The sequence below is a fragment of the Balaenoptera ricei genome, chromosome 4 (genome assembly GCF_028023285.1).
Source record: "Balaenoptera ricei isolate mBalRic1 chromosome 4, mBalRic1.hap2, whole genome shotgun sequence".
In the NCBI taxonomy this organism is placed as follows: domain Eukaryota; kingdom Metazoa; phylum Chordata; class Mammalia; order Artiodactyla; family Balaenopteridae; genus Balaenoptera; species Balaenoptera ricei.
The window spans coordinates 40,123,120-40,139,322 of record NC_082642.1 but is presented as its reverse complement, the minus strand read 5'-3'; the positions used below and the strand labels follow the sequence as shown (position 1 = coordinate 40,139,322).

Genomic DNA, 16,203 nt, shown 5'->3' with positions numbered 1-16,203 from the left:
CACGTGTGGCCTGCCCCTTTCTCTGGTCTCTCCATGGCATGTGAGCAAGGGGGTGGGTTTCAGGGTACCTCTGAAAAAGTCCCGAACTGTTGAGGACCATGGGTAGACCCTAGATAAGCAGTCAAGCTTAGTGTGTGAATTATCGGGAACTCAAACCCCAGCCAAGGAAATGCTTTAAGAGTGGGAGGCAATGACGTCCTGGTGGTGATGAACGAAGTGGGAAACGTACTCGAGGAAAGCTAGGCTCCAGGTTCTCTCTCCATTTTGGAAAGTACAGTGACACAGCTAAGCGTGAGGGATTCAGAGTTGGGGAATTCCACGGAGAGCAAAACTATGTGTGGAATGTGAAAAGGTGTGAAAACGAGAGAGCACTGGACCCCAAGCATTCTGGGAAAGGATGACGAGGGCGGCAGCTTCAAAGGGACCTGGGAGCCTCCGAACAGGCCTTCCATTCCAACGCCCACTTGCCTCACGGGATTCCTTCCAGGTTCTCAATTTGCAAGGAAGGGTTCCCCACCATCTGCGGCTATTTACATAAATAGGGGCGGGGCATCCTCATCCATTATAAATCCTGAGCTTCTCAGCACTGAGCAGTTGGCCAGCAGCTTCCATGCCATCCGTGTGGGTCTCCCACCATGGATTCGTCGAGCTCGTCCGGCACATACAGCACCTCCACAGGTACGTTGCCCTCAGCATCTGGGCTCTGGGGTTGGGTCCTCCAAATACACTCATGCACCTCCCCACCCCAAGGGTTGATCACCACGAAGGTTGAAGTTTCCCAATGACCACTAATTGGCACGGACAGATATGCTGGGACATGTTTCTGGAATCAGTTGGGCAAAAGGATGCACCTTGGTTTGGGCAATTCACGTACATATTTCTGGTTTGATGGTTCGTTTGTTTTCCTTCTTGAAATCGACATGGAAGTAGGTAGGCCTGTTGCCTGACAATGGCTTCTCTACCAAAAATCCCAGCCTGTGGTTGCACTGAACGGAACACGAGTGTTTGAAAACGTTCCCAACTAAACTGACACTCTTTTCCAGTTGACCGTGTTTGGGATTTTGAGTTGGTTTCCCATGTTCTATTCTTGCTGTTGTTACGGATTTGCTCTCTTTGGTTTCGTGTTCCATTTGAACTGGTTAACTTCCATGGTGTCCATGGAAAGAATCCACATCCAGTATGTATTAAGAATAGAAGAAAAAGAGAGTTTTTCTTTGAGCACAACTGAAAGCTAGAGCCTGGGAAACAGAGATTCCAGGAGCACTCGAACTGTCTCTCATTGGACTCCAAGGTAGCCAGTGCAGGAGCCTCTGGAAAGGCAAAATCCGCAGTGTGACACGTTCGTTCCTTGAGTGCTTTCCAAAGATTTTCCTTGGAGCTGGCAGGAAGGAAGGGCGCTTTTACAGGAAGTCCCCGTTGGGGGTCCGAAACCCTTGCCTTGCCTTGTCTCCTTCCAGCGCGAGACCTGGAGACGACCCTACGTCACCAGCTGCCAGCTGCTAGAGCGGGTGGCCCTTGCAGAAGGGTTGGTGTTGTCCTAGAGTTGGAGAGAGTTCAGGAAACTCAAATCTCAAGGATGTGCAGGACGTGCCTGAAACCACACCCACCCTGGCCATCACACCCGGCTCCCGCCTTAGAAGGCAGGAAACAAACACCCATCTATTCCCTTGCCACCAGAAAGACGCAACCTCCAATAGGACAGGGATGGGGGCAGCCCTTCAAGGCTGCCCAACTGAAAGAATAGCACACACACAGGGCGAGTCAGCAAGACCTTGGTGCCTGGAAAGGGAAACTCATCTTCCGAAGAATACTGGGCTGTTGTGGGTGTGTGGGTGGGTGGGCGCCATCAGACGGGGCCCCACGTTGGTCCTTATCTCAAAAAATTGGGTCTTCTTAACAATCTCCTAGTGAGTTCTGTGTTTGGGGTTGGCTTGTGTGTTTGTCTGGCTTCGTTTGGCTTTCGTCTCATTTCCTTTCAAATAGTGAAAGCGGATGTGCCCTGTGCGTATGACAGGCCAGAAGCCGGGCTCCTCTCGTTAGCATAGAGGTCAAGGTAAATCTGGTAGGAGCCATCAAGACTTTCTGAGGCCTCCACAGGTGGACAATCCTTCCACCCATTTTGGTCACGTTAGCCTGTTTTTCTAGGGCTTTCCCCTTCTGCTTGCATGGCGCCCTGTGGATCCTTGGCGAGTGGTGGGGGGATCCCCCTAGCCTTGACCCTCAGCTTAGCTTGAGCCCACAGAGTCCCACTCAGCGTGGCTTTCAGGGTGTGCCCACGGTTGTTCCAAATGCAGAGTCTTCCCCTGGCTTAGAGATTTTTCACGTGGCACAAAGACCAGCGCTGTGCCGGTACCATTGGTTTGCACCTCCATGGATTCGCCCCTGACACATTCCCCCTTTTCTCTCCCACAGGCCGACTCTCAAGACCATCTCGAAGGAGGAGGCTGGTTCTGAGGCTGAGTCAGAAGGACACCCTGCAAGCACTCTTTCAACAGAACCCCTACCCCGGGATAACGACCAGAGAACGGCTGGCACGAGAACTGGGCATTCCAGAAAGCAGAATTCAGGTACGTCCGAGTCTCTCGATCCATCCTCCCTCTCGGGGTCCATGTCCAGACGCAAGTCGCCCTATGCCAGCTGGAGTCCTTGCCCTTGGGGCTTCCTCTTCTGGGTGCTCCAGACAGCAGGGACTCGAATCTTGGCAAGGAAGGTGGCTCCCTTTGGAAAACGTGGCCAGACTGAGCTGTGTGGCGAGAGGTCCATTCAAATGGGTGGTCAAGAATAAAGGGCGAGGGGCCAAGGAAGCAGGAGGGCCTGGTGGTGCCAGGGAGGTGTTCCCTTGATGGCTGGCCTCCGAGGAACTAGCCGTGCTGAAGACTTCCCTCTCTGGGCAGGTTGGAGAGGAGTCACCAAAGGTAGGAACACCTCGCCTGCGACCTTACAAAGCGTCGCCAAAGACTGATTGGCTTTCCCTACGAACACGTTTTCTCAGGGCGTCACATTTTCCACACACCACCGTCAGAAACGTCTAAAAACATGCACACACACACGCACACAAGCACAGGTCCACACTGCACTTCGGCCTCGGGGAATGAGGTAGCATGCACACGGCTTCACTGTTGAAGACAAGGACACATATTCTGAAGATGGGGAGCGGGTACATAAGAGTCTCCTGACCTAAGAGTGATGGAGGCATGTAGTCCCTGAGAAGTGACTGTCAATGAGTAGTTCCCAGGCAGCATGGGAAGTGTGGTTTTCATGGGGGCACTTGCTAATGGATATGATTGCGTGTTATGAGACAGTACCGCCTGTGGGGACATAAGAGAGGCAGGGAACCATGAATCGGGCATGGACCATGCCAAAGGGGAGGCAAAGAGAGCAAATGAGGGAAAGGAGATTGAGCCTGAGAGCCTGGGACAGAGACAGAGAGAGGGGAAGGCAGGCAGGCAGGCAGGTGGGCAGGCGGGCGGGTGGCAACAGAGACAGACGTCAACAGGTAGATGCGGAGAATCGTAGACGGAGACCAAAAGACCCAGAGAGAAACTGGTAGTTTTGATGAGGAAGGGTGGGGCGGGGGAGAGAGAGAGAGAGAGAGAGAGAGAGAGAGAGAGAGGTAGCTATCCAGCCCATTCTGACTGTGGGAAAGCAAGCATTGTCTCCTCCTGTGTCACAAGTCATTACTCTGGGCACCAGTAAGGTGACTCGAAGAGGAAGGATTATTTTCACGGACACAGATTGTGTATTCTGGAATCTGGTGCACTTCTTCAGAGGTGAAAGTGGGAGTCTACATTCTACCTGCCAGTGAGAGTTCAGTCCCTTTGACTCGTAACTATTTCCACTGGGGGCAGAGGGGCCATACTGGGTCTCCAGTAGTCGGCTTGTTGCTGGCTGGCTGGCTGGCTGGCGCGTTTGTGCGTTTGTTCTGTGGTGCATCCCTGCAATCGATCTTGGAAGTACGTGCATGAGCATTGAGTGACAAGGCTTTCTTTCTTTGTACCCAGGTTTGGTTTCAAAACCAACGAAGAAGACGCCTAAAGCAGAGCCGATTGCTGTCGGAGAATGCCTTCAAAGGAGGGCAGTCGCAGCCGCTGCGGCCGCCACCACCTCAGGCTTTGACTCGAGGTAAGTACCCAGCAATCCAAAGGCCTTTCCCCCGAGCATCCCCTTGAGACACAATCATCTCTGAACGTGGATGACCGTGGGAGGCCAGGAACGCTTCAGAGAGGAAACCATGATATCTTGGCTTCTTGCCCCATTCCTGTTCCACACAGGAGCATCATGGCCCTGTTGGAGGGTGGGGAGATGCATGGCCGGGAAGGCTTGGAATCTTCGGGTCCGGAACCTGCCCGGATGTGCAGAAATCCCTTCTTCCATCACATGGGGCATTTTCACGTAGCACTGAATAAGACGTATCGATGTATCGATCTTGATCTATGACATACCACTTCCTACATACCACACACTGCATCTGCCGTGAATGTGCTGCAATTGGCCTGAATGTCCTCTCTTCTCTGTGTGTTCTTCTTCAGAAAGCTTGGGAAGAGAGGCCAGGCGAAAGAGGACTTTCATCTCTCCTTCTCAAACAAGGGTCCTTGTGCAAGCCTTTGAGAGGGATCGATTTCCATCCATTGCTGCCAGGGAAGAATTGGCTCACCAGACAGGAATTCCCGAACCTCGAATCCAGGTAAGTTCTCCACCAGTGGGTGGGACTTGGCTTCTCCCACGAGGAAGGAGTGTTAAACCTTGTGACGTGTTGCTGCTGGATATAGGTAGGCTTGGCGAGGGGGGATTGGGAGGAGGTTCCCTTCGTCCTACGAATACACTAAGGGGGCTGATCTGAAGGCATCCCTTTCCGGAAGAGGAGAGGGCAATGGAAGTCCTGGGCAGCCAGGGAGGGGCCTGAGGTTGTAGCCGGTCAATGACGGCTCTCCTCAAAGCCAGGGGTGGGGAGGGGTGGGGTGGGTCCTGTGCTGCCCTGACGTCCTCCCGCATTTTCAAGAGCCAAGGCGAAAGCTCTAGGTTAAATGGCCCTTAGATGAGGCCCACCAGTACTTGCCATGGACCTGACAGATTGGAGGGCAGGGCAGGGCAGGGCAGGGCAGGGCAGGGCGGGCCGGGGCGGGGCCGGCCGGGGATGGGGCGGCGGCAAGTAGATCTGGACTGTCGCGCTGCTAATGTTCCTGTCTCCCCATATGGTTCCCTAGATATGGTTCCAGAACCGAAGAGCTCGGCACCCAAAGCAGAGCGCTAGTGGGCCTGTGAATGCCCTGGCCGAAGGACCAGATGCCACATCAGCCGTGACTGCCCTGTCGGACCAAAGCCCCCCGCCCACTGTCCATAGCAGCTCTCATCGTTATCCTCCCTCTCATGCACCTGAGAGCACGCAGTCCTTTGCTGCGGCCACTCCTGTTTTCTCCCCCACCTTTCTTGTGCCAGGGGCTGCCTCTGGGTGCTGTGTGGGCCACCCGTTGATGTTCATCGTGGTCCAGCCCAGCCTGGCAGCACTTCAGGGATGCCAGTACCCGCAGCCTCTTCCGGTCACAGTTCCGTGGGGCGAAGGGACACATGCTGTCATCGCCAGTGGGCAGCCTGCCCAGGGGGACATCTTGCCGCCTGCACCCCCAGAGACACACTTCTGGCCGCAGCAGCCAACCTCAAGTGAAGAGACATCTCCCCAGCTGGAGCAACAGCCCCAGCACTCAGCCCTTCCAGGCTCCTCAAGCCTCCTGGATGAACTCTTGTCAGACGCGGACATTCTGGACAAGGCAGGCCCTTTTCCGAATGCGGACGCAGAGGAAGAGGAACTTGCCGCAACCCTGGAAGCCCCCCTCAGCGAGGAAGAATTCCAGGCCTTGCTCGACATGCTGCCAGGCTCCCCAGTGCCACAGGCTTAGGGGGAGGTAGGAAGACCTTCCCCCGAGCCCCGTTCAAGCCTCCTTTCCTGGGAGGCAGAGCCACGGGCGAGAGAAAGGAGAAGGAACAAGCAACGCTCATGATAGTGTCTGGCAGGGCGACCAAGGCAAGAAGACTGTCGACCGCAACTGCGTTGTGTCTACGAGCAATGCCATGCTCCACACGGACTGTCAGGAAGCATGGGCACCAGGAGGGACACCACCTCTGAAGCCTCAAGGAATTCTAGCCTTCCAATGACAACGAGGAGGACCCAAGGCTGAACTGGATTTCCCCGTTGTATGTGACATTCCATTGATCCAATCAATAAATCTTGGCACTCAGTTCAAGTTCTTCGTTGTGCTTTGGTCGCTTTGTATTCTCCCGCATTTCCTCGGGGAGGTGAAATCCCTCCCTTGGCCTGGGACAGCATGGGAAGGTGGTCCAGACGCCCCTGTCTAGTCCCGTAGCTTGTAGCCACAAACACACCCTAGTGGAATCAAGAAAACAGTCTCTCAGTGACAACCTTCACTTGGTTTCTGGGTGCATGGTGTGGAAGGGTTCCTAAGGGTATCGCCCTTTGCACACAAGGACAGAACTATGCAAACACTTTCATTGCCAGAGTTCATAGTAACAACTGTGCCCAGTTTATTATGCAGGCAAATAATCTCTCTCCGTCCCTCTCTCTCTCTCATTGTCTGTCTACGGCCACACACCACACGCGCACACCTCTCAAAAGATAAGCCGTGTTACAACTAAAGCGATGCACAAAGGAACTGAAAAACCAAATGCCTGTGGCATCGTAACGTCGTGGCAGGTGATCCCTTCCACTGCTTCTTTCAAAAATATTTTCCAACACATGTGCCTCGTACACTCTGTGTTGAGTGATTCTCGATTGGCTCAATCCGTGCTCCCCATGTCCAGCATGGGTGTGTCAGCGGCACGAAGTAGGAAAATAATCTGAGAGTTGCCACTTGAATGTGTGTACACCGATGTATCTGAGTCTCTAGCTACAACTGCATCCGGGTCTCTAGCTCTATAGTGTGTATATCTCTGCAGACACATCTAGTCCTCAGCTCCCTCCCAGTCACTCCTCTGTCTTAGGCTGCCCTTTCTCCAGAGCTCTAGAGCAATATACAGCCCTCTCTCTCTGTCTCTCTCTCTCTCTGTCTCTCTCCCTCTCTCTTCCTCTCTCTCTCTCTCTCTCCTTCTTTCCCTTGGGCAGAAAGGAAACGTCAGTTTCAAGGGCCATACAGGTGGCATAGGGCTTCTGGGCAAAGAATCTGGCCACGATAGCGTCAGGACAAGTATGACTGGAGATGCGGTAAGAGACAGCTTATGGAAAAGATGGTGCTTTCAAGAGGGCGGGAGGAACACTGGGTCACAGTGTGCCGGGAAACACTGAGATCCTTGTGGGTGGCAGGACTTGCACAGACGCTAGCTAGAGCTAGGAGCTGTGGCTTTACCATCTTGGGGGTTCAATGCTGGCTGCTCCAGCGAAATCTCGGAGCCCAGGGACGGGCAGCGGAACGTCCACAGGGAGGCCACTGGTGGACTGTGCATAAACACACCTGCGGGCTCTCAGGATGTCCTGGCTGCCATGCTGATCAAAGCTTCTACTCTCCCAAGCAACCTTACCCCACCTGGATTGTCCAGGAGGGAGCCGGTCCAAATCTGGAAGCCCGTGCCTTCTGGGAGGAGCCAGCAAATCCCATGTTTCCGTGATTATCTCAGCCAAAACTTCCACCTTCTCGGGAAAAACCACCCTGATCCAACAAGATGGTCACGCCCCCCCCCCTCTGATCTCTGGCACTTGAGGGCAAGGGACGAGGACCTGCACCTCCTCAGGACATCCTCCTGGGCCTCCTGGGACTTGCAGACTCCTACTAGCCCCGGTGGCATCCGTCCACGGGGACCACCCGACAACCGCCCTTAGTGGGTGGGTGCAGAAAATCAAACACACAGATCACACAAACACACACGCCCCAGCCATATTTTCACGAATTAGTGGTGTAATTACTCCAATTCCCCACTGTTTCTAAATAAGCTCACTGTCCTCATGTTAATCCACGTGGTGGCAGAAGAACACATTAGAGATGGTTCTGTGTTTCTGTGTGGTTGTTTTGTTTGTTTGCTTCTAAGTTTTCAATTCTCTGCAGCGCAAACGCCCCGAAAATGTTGGGATGGTTGTATTTGGAATCCAAAGCATTCCTTTCAAACCAAGCTGTGTCATCATCCATCATATAACTTGCTTCATATCCCTCTCCTTCTTCCTCCTCTTCTTCTTCTTCCTCCTCCTCCTCCTCCTCTTCTTCTTCCTCTCTTCTTCTTCTTCCAGATGCCAGTTGACCAGTGAAAGTGAACCCGACTTCGTCTTGTGGACGCCAAGGACAAGCACTGAAATTAAGTTCCTTGGCTTGTGAAACCTACACGTGTGGCCTGCCCCTTTCTCTGGTCTCTCCATGGCATGTGAGCAAGGGGGTGGGTTTCAGGGTACCTCTGAAAAAGTCCCGAACTGTTGAGGACCATGGGTAGACCCTAGATAAGCAGTCAAGCTTAGTGTGTGAATTATCGGGAACTCAAACCCCAGCCAAGGAAATGCTTTAAGAGTGGGAGGCAATGACGTCCTCGTGGTGATGAACGAAGTGGGAAACGTACTCGAGGAAAGCTAGGCTCCAGGTTCTCTCTCCATTTTGGAAAGTACAGTGACACAGCTAAGCGTGAGGGACTCAGAGTTGGGGAATTCCACGGAGAGCAAAACTATGTGTGGAATGTGAAAAGGTGTGAAAACGAGAGAGCACTGGACCCCAAGCATTCTGGGAAAGGATGACGAGGGCGGCAGCTTCAAAGGGACCTGGGAGCCTCCGAACAGGCCTTCCATTCCAACGCCCACTTGCCTCACGGGATTCCTTCCAGGTTCTCAATTTGCAAGGAAGGGTTCCCCACCATCTGCGGCTATTTACATAAATAGGGGCGGGGCATCCTCATCCATTATAAATCCTGAGCTTCTCAGCACTGAGCAGTTGGCCAGCAGCTTCCATGCCATCCGTGTGGGTCTCCCACCATGGATTCGTCGAGCTCGTCCGGCACATACAGCACCTCCACAGGTACGTTGCCCTCAGCATCTGGGCTCTGGGGTTGGGTCCTCCAAATACACTCATGCACCTCCCCACCCCAAGGGTTGATCACCACGAAGGTTGAAGTTTCCCAATGACCACTAATTGGCACGGACAGATATGCTGGGACATGTTTCTGGAATCAGTTGGGCAAAAGGATGCACCTTGGTTTGGGCAATTCACGTACATATTTCTGGTTTGATGGTTCGTTTGTTTTCCTTCTTGAAATCGACATGGAAGTAGGTAGGCCTGTTGCCTGACAATGGCTTCTCTACCAAAAATCCCAGCCTGTGGTTGCACTGAACGGAACACGAGTGTTTGAAAACGTTCCCAACTAAACTGACACTCTTTTCCAGTTGACCGTGTTTGGGATTTTGAGTTGGTTTCCCATGTTCTATTCTTGCTGTTGTTACGGATTTGCTCTCTTTGGTTTCGTGTTCCATTTGAACTGGTTAACTTCCATGGTGTCCATGGAAAGAATCCACATCCAGTATGTATTAAGAATAGAAGAAAAAGAGAGTTTTTCTTTGAGCACAACTGAAAGCTAGAGCCTGGGAAACAGAGATTCCAGGAGCACTCGAACTGTCTCTCATTGGACTCCAAGGTAGCCAGTGCAGGAGCCTCTGGAAAGGCAAAATCCGCAGTGTGACACGTTCGTTCCTTGAGTGCTTTCCAAAGATTTTCCTTGGAGCTGGCAGGAAGGAAGGGCGCTTTTACAGGAAGTCCCCGTTGGGGGTCCGAAACCCTTGCCTTGCCTTGTCTCCTTCCAGCGCGAGACCTGGAGACGACCCTACGTCACCAGCTGCCAGCTGCTAGAGCGGGTGGCCCTTGCAGAAGGGTTGGTGTTGTCCTAGAGTTGGAGAGAGTTCAGGAAACTCAAATCTCAAGGATGTGCAGGACGTGCCTGAAACCACACCCACCCTGGCCATCACACCCGGCTCCCGCCTTAGAAGGCAGGAAACAAACACCCATCTATTCCCTTGCCACCAGAAAGACGCAACCTCAAATAGGACAGGGATGGGGGCAGCCCTTCAAGGCTGCCCAACTGAAAGAATAGCACACACACAGGGCGAGTCAGCAAGACCTTGGTGCCTGGAAAGGGAAACTCATCTTCCGAAGAATACTGGGCTGTTGTGGGTGTGTGGGTGGGTGGGCGCCATCAGACGGGGCCCCACGTTGGTCCTTATCTCAAAAAATTGGGTCTTCTTAACAATCTCCTAGTGAGTTCTGTGTTTGGGGTTGGCTTGTGTGTTTGTCTGGCTTCGTTTGGCTTTCGTCTCATTTCCTTTCAAATAGTGAAAGCGGATGTGCCCTGTGCGTATGACAGGCCAGAAGCCGGGCTCCTCTCGTTAGCATAGAGGTCAAGGTAAATCTGGTAGGAGCCATCAAGACTTTCTGAGGCCTCCACAGGTGGACAATCCTTCCACCCATTTTGGTCACGTTAGCCTGTTTTTCTAGGGCTTTCCCCTTCTGCTTGCATGGCGCCCTGTGGATCCTTGGCGAGTGGTGGGGGGATCCCCCTAGCCTTGACCCTCAGCTTAGCTTGAGCCCACAGAGTCCCACTCAGCGTGGCTTTCAGGGTGTGCCCACGGTTGTTCCAAATGCAGAGTCTTCCCCTGGCTTAGAGATTTTTCACGAGGCACAAAGACCAGCGCTGTGCCGGTACCATTGGTTTGCACCTCCATGGATTCGCCCCTGACACATTCCCCCTTTTCTCTCCCACAGGCCGACTCTCAAGACCATCTCGAAGGAGGAGGCTGGTTCTGAGGCTGAGTCAGAAGGACACCCTGCAAGCACTCTTTCAACAGAACCCCTACCCCGGGATAACGACCAGAGAACGGCTGGCACGAGAACTGGGCATTCCAGAAAGCAGAATTCAGGTACGTCCGAGTCTCTCGATCCATCCTCCCTCTCGGGGTCCATGTCCAGACGCAAGTCGCCCTATGCCAGCTGGAGTCCTTGCCCTTGGGGCTTCCTCTTCTGGGTGCTCCAGACAGCAGGGACTCGAATCTTGGCAAGGAAGGTGGCTCCCTTTGGAAAACGTGGCCAGACTGAGCTGTGTGGCGAGAGGTCCATTCAAATGGGTGGTCAAGAATAAAGGGCGAGGGGCCAAGGAAGCAGGAGGGCCTGGTGGTGCCAGGGAGGTGTTCCCTTGATGGCTGGCCTCCGAGGAACTAGCCGTGCTGAAGACTTCCCTCTCTGGGCAGGTTGGAGAGGAGTCACCAAAGGTAGGAACACCTCGCCTGCGACCTTACAAAGCGTCGCCAAAGACTGATTGGCTTTCCCTACGAACACGTTTTCTCAGGGCGTCACATTTTCCACACACCACCGTCAGAAACGTCTAAAAACATGCACACACACACGCACACAAGCACAGGTCCACACTGCACTTCGGCCTCGGGGAATGAGGTAGCATGCACACGGCTTCACTGTTGAAGACAAGGACACATATTCTGAAGATGGGGAGCGGGTACATAAGAGTCTCCTGACCTAAGAGTGATGGAGGCATGTAGTCCCTGAGAAGTGACTGTCAATGAGTAGTTCCCAGGCAGCATGGGAAGTGTGGTTTTCATGGGGGCACTTGCTAATGGATATGATTGCGTGTTATGAGACAGTACCGCCTGTGGGGACATAAGAGAGGCAGGGAACCATGAATCGGGCATGGACCGTGCCAAAGGGGAGGCAAAGAGAGCAAATGAGGGAAAGGAGATTGAGCCTGAGAGCCTGGGACAGAGACAGAGAGAGGGGAAGGCAGGCAGGCAGGCAGGTGGGCAGGCGGGCGGGTGGCAACAGAGACAGACGTCAACAGGTAGATGCGGAGAATCGTAGACGGAGACCAAAAGACCCAGAGAGAAACTGGTAGTTTTGATGAGGAGGGGTGGGGCGGGGGAGAGAGAGAGAGAGAGAGAGAGAGAGAGAGAGGTAGCTATCCAGCCCATTCTGACTGTGGGAAAGCAAGCATTGTCTCCTCCTGTGTCACAAGTCATTACTCTGGGCACCAGTAAGGTGACTCGAAGAGGAAGGATTATTTTCACGGACACAGATTGTGTATTCTGGAATCTGGTGCACTTCTTCAGAGGTGAAAGTGGGAGTCTACATTCTACCTGCCAGTGAGAGTTCAGTCCCTTTGACTCGTAACTATTTCCACTGGGGGCAGAGGGGCCATACTGGGTCTCCAGTAGTCGGCTTGTTGCTGGCTGGCTGGCTGGCTGGCGCGTTTGTGCGTTTGTTCTGTGGTGCATCCCTGCAATCGATCTTGGAAGTACGTGCATGAGCATTGAGTGACAAGGCTTTCTTTCTTTGTACCCAGGTTTGGTTTCAAAACCAACGAAGAAGACGCCTAAAGCAGAGCCGATTGCTGTCGGAGAATGCCTTCAAAGGAGGGCAGTCGCAGCCGCTGCGGCCGCCACCACCTCAGGCTTTGACTCGAGGTAAGTACCCAGCAATCCAAAGGCCTTTCCCCCGAGCATCCCCTTGAGACACAATCATCTCTGAACGTGGATGACCGTGGGAGGCCAGGAACGCTTCAGAGAGGAAACCATGATATCTTGGCTTCTTGCCCCATTCCTGTTCCACACAGGAGCATCATGGCCCTGTTGGAGGGTGGGGAGATGCATGGCCGGGAAGGCTTGGAATCTTCGGGTCCGGAACCTGCCCGGATGTGCAGAAATCCCTTCTTCCATCACATGGGGCATTTTCACGTAGCACTGAATAAGACGTATCGATGTATCGATCTTGATCTATGACATACCACTTCCTACATACCACACACTGCATCTGCCGTGAATGTGCTGCAATTGGCCTGAATGTCCTCTCTTCTCTGTGTGTTCTTCTTCAGAAAGCTTGGGAAGAGAGGCCAGGCGAAAGAGGACTTTCATCTCTCCTTCTCAAACAAGGGTCCTTGTGCAAGCCTTTGAGAGGGATCGATTTCCATCCATTGCTGCCAGGGAAGAATTGGCTCACCAGACAGGAATTCCCGAACCTCGAATCCAGGTAAGTTCTCCACCAGTGGGTGGGACTTGGCTTCTCCCACGAGGAAGGAGTGTTAAACCTTGTGACGTGTTGCTGCTGGATATAGGTAGGCTTGGCGAGGGGGGATTGGGAGGAGGTTCCCTTCATCCTACGAATACACTAAGGGGGCTGATCTGAAGGCATCCCTTTCCGGAAGAGGAGAGGGCAATGGAAGTCCTGGGCAGCCAGGGAGGGGCCTGAGGTTGTAGCCGGTCAATGACGGCTCTCCTCAAAGCCAGGGGTGGGGAGGGGTGGGGTGGGTCCTGTGCTGCCCTGACGTCCTCCCGCATTTTCAAGAGCCAAGGCGAAAGCTCTAGGTTAAATGGCCCTTAGATGAGGCCCACCAGTACTTGCCATGGACCTGACAGATTGGAGGGCAGGGCAGGGCAGGGCAGGGCAGGGCAGGGCGGGCCGGGGCGGGGCCGGCCGGGGATGGGGCGGCGGCAAGTAGATCTGGACTGTCGCGCTGCTAATGTTCCTGTCTCCCCATATGGTTCCCTAGATATGGTTCCAGAACCGAAGAGCTCGGCACCCAAAGCAGAGCGCTAGTGGGCCTGTGAATGCCCTGGCCGAAGGACCAGATGCCACATCAGCCGTGACTGCCCTGTCGGACCAAAGCCCCCCGCCCACTGTCCATAGCAGCTCTCATCGTTATCCTCCCTCTCATGCACCTGAGAGCACGCAGTCCTTTGCTGCGGCCACTCCTGTTTTCTCCCCCACCTTTCTTGTGCCAGGGGCTGCCTCTGGGTGCTGTGTGGGCCACCCGTTGATGTTCATCGTGGTCCAGCCCAGCCTGGCAGCACTTCAGGGATGCCAGTACCCGCAGCCTCTTCCGGTCACAGTTCCGTGGGGCGAAGGGACACATGCTGTCATCGCCAGTGGGCAGCCTGCCCAGGGGGACATCTTGCCGCCTGCACCCCCAGAGACACACTTCTGGCCGCAGCAGCCAACCTCAAGTGAAGAGACATCTCCCCAGCTGGAGCAACAGCCCCAGCACTCAGCCCTTCCAGGCTCCTCAAGCCTCCTGGATGAACTCTTGTCAGACGCGGACATTCTGGACAAGGCAGGCCCTTTTCCGAATGCGGACGCAGAGGAAGAGGAACTTGCCGCAACCCTGGAAGCCCCCCTCAGCGAGGAAGAATTCCAGGCCTTGCTCGACATGCTGCCAGGCTCCCCAGTGCCACAGGCTTAGGGGGAGGTAGGAAGACCTTCCCCCGAGCCCCGTTCAAGCCTCCTTTCCTGGGAGGCAGAGCCACGGGCGAGAGAAAGGAGAAGGAACAAGCAACGCTCATGATAGTGTCTGGCAGGGCGACCAAGGCAAGAAGACTGTCGACCGCAACTGCGTTGTGTCTACGAGCAATGCCATGCTCCACACGGACTGTCAGGAAGCATGGGCACCAGGAGGGACACCACCTCTGAAGCCTCAAGGAATTCTAGCCTTCCAATGACAACGAGGAGGACCCAAGGCTGAACTGGATTTCCCCGTTGTATGTGACATTCCATTGATCCAATCAATAAATCTTGGCACTCAGTTCAAGTTCTTCGTTGTGCTTTGGTCGCTTTGTATTCTCCCGCATTTCCTCGGGGAGGTGAAATCCCTCCCTTGGCCTGGGACAGCATGGGAAGGTGGTCCAGACGCCCCTGTCTAGTCCCGTAGCTTGTAGCCACAAACACACCCTAGTGGAATCAAGAAAACAGTCTCTCAGTGACAACCTTCACTTGGTTTCTGGGTGCATGGTGTGGAAGGGTTCCTAAGGGTATCGCCCTTTGCACACGAGGACAGAACTATGCAAACACTTTCATTGCCAGAGTTCATAGTAACAACTGTGCCCAGTTTATTATGCAGGCAAATAATCTCTCTCCGTCCCTCTCTCTCTCTCATTGTCTGTCTACGGCCACACACTACACGCGCACACCTCTCAAAAGATAAGCCGTGTTACAACTAAAGCGATGCACAAAGGAACTGAAAAACCAAATGCCTGTGGCATCGTAACGTCGTGGCAGGTGATCCCTTCCACTGCTTCTTTCAAAAATATTTTCCAACACATGTGCCTCGTACACTCTGTGTTGAGTGATTCTCGATTGGCTCAATCCGTGCTCCCCATGTCCAGCATGGGTGTGTCAGCGGCACGAAGTAGGAAAATAATCTGAGAGTTGCCACTTGAATGTGTGTACACCGATGTATCTGAGTCTCTAGCTACAACTGCATCCGGGTCTCTAGCTCTATAGTGTGTATATCTCTGCAGACACATCTAGTCCTCAGCTCCCTCCCAGTCACTCCTCTGTCTTAGGCTCCCCTTTCTCCAGAGCTCTAGAGCAATATACAGCCCTCTCTCTCTGTCTCTCTCTCTCTCTGTCTCTCTCCCTCTCTGTCTCTCTCTTCCTCTCTCTCTCTCTCTCTCCTTCTTTCCCTTGGGCAGAAAGGAAACGTCAGTTTCAAGGGCCATACAGGTGGCATAGGGCTTCTGGGCAAAGAATCTGGCCACGATAGCGTCAGGACAAGTATGACTGGAGATGCGGTAAGAGACAGCTTATGGAAAAGATGGTGCTTTCAAGAGGGCGGGAGGAACACTGGGTCACAGTGTGCCGGGAAACACTGAGATCCTTGTGGGTGGCAGGACTTGCACAGACGCTAGCTAGAGCTAGGAGCTGTGGCTTTACCATCTTGGGGGTTCAATGCTGGCTGCTCCAGTGAAATCTCGGAGCCCAGGGACGGGCAGCGGAACGTCCACAGGGAGGCCACTGGTGGACTGTGCATAAACACACCTGCGGGCTCTCAGGATGTCCTGGCTGCCATGCTGATCAAAGCTTCTACTCTTCCAAGCAAGCTTACCCCACCTGGATTGTCCAGGAGGGAGCCGGTCCAAGTCTGGAAGCCCGTGCCTTCTGGGAGGAGCCAGCAAATCCCATGTTTCCGTGATTATCTCAGCCAAAACTTCCACCTTCTCGGGAAAAACCACCCTGATCCAACAAGATGGTCACGACCCCCACTCTGATCTCTGGCACTTGAGGACAAGGGACGAGGACCTGCACCTCCTCAGGACATCCTCCTGGGCCTCCTGGGACTTGCAGACTCCTACTAGCCCCGGTGGCATCCGTCCACGGGGACCACCCGACAACCGCCCTTAGTGGGTGGGTGCAGAAAATCAAACACACAGATCACACAAACACACACGCCCCAGCCATA

At 53.9% G+C, this 16,203-nt stretch overlaps 2 protein-coding genes across 2 annotated transcripts; both read left to right on the top strand.

Annotated features, from left to right (window-relative positions):
• The first annotated feature begins 635 nt into the window (after window positions 1-635).
• On the top strand, window positions 636-5,894 carry LOC132364341 (double homeobox protein 4-like protein 4). The gene is made up of 5 exons (XM_059919958.1): window positions 636-678; window positions 2,413-2,567; window positions 4,002-4,122; window positions 4,530-4,684; window positions 5,205-5,894. Exons 1-5 carry the CDS (start codon window positions 636-638, stop codon window positions 5,892-5,894), a joined length of 1,164 nt encoding a protein of 387 aa, XP_059775941.1.
• Window positions 5,895-8,953: 3,059 nt separating this feature from the next.
• On the top strand, window positions 8,954-14,208 carry LOC132364340 (double homeobox protein 4-like protein 4). Its single transcript, XM_059919956.1, has 5 exons — window positions 8,954-8,996; window positions 10,731-10,885; window positions 12,316-12,436; window positions 12,844-12,998; window positions 13,519-14,208. Exons 1-5 carry the CDS (start codon window positions 8,954-8,956, stop codon window positions 14,206-14,208), a joined length of 1,164 nt encoding a protein of 387 aa, XP_059775939.1.
• Window positions 14,209-16,203: the final 1,995 nt, after the last annotated feature.

Bases quoted from the DNA above. Each gene is read 5' to 3' on its own strand.
- LOC132364341 (XM_059919958.1), top strand. From the start codon at position 636: ATGGATTCGTCGAGCTCGTCCGGCACATACAGCACCTCCACAG. The intron at 2,568-4,001 runs GTACGTCCGAGT...CTTTGTACCCAG, and splicing joins TTCCAGAAAGCAGAATTCAG to GTTTGGTTTCAAAACCAACG. The intron at 4,123-4,529 runs GTAAGTACCCAG...GTTCTTCTTCAG, and splicing joins ACCTCAGGCTTTGACTCGAG to AAAGCTTGGGAAGAGAGGCC.
- LOC132364340 (XM_059919956.1), top strand. From the start codon at position 8,954: ATGGATTCGTCGAGCTCGTCCGGCACATACAGCACCTCCACAG. The intron at 8,997-10,730 runs GTACGTTGCCCT...TCTCTCCCACAG, and splicing joins CACATACAGCACCTCCACAG to GCCGACTCTCAAGACCATCT. The intron at 12,999-13,518 runs GTAAGTTCTCCA...ATGGTTCCCTAG, and splicing joins TTCCCGAACCTCGAATCCAG to ATATGGTTCCAGAACCGAAG.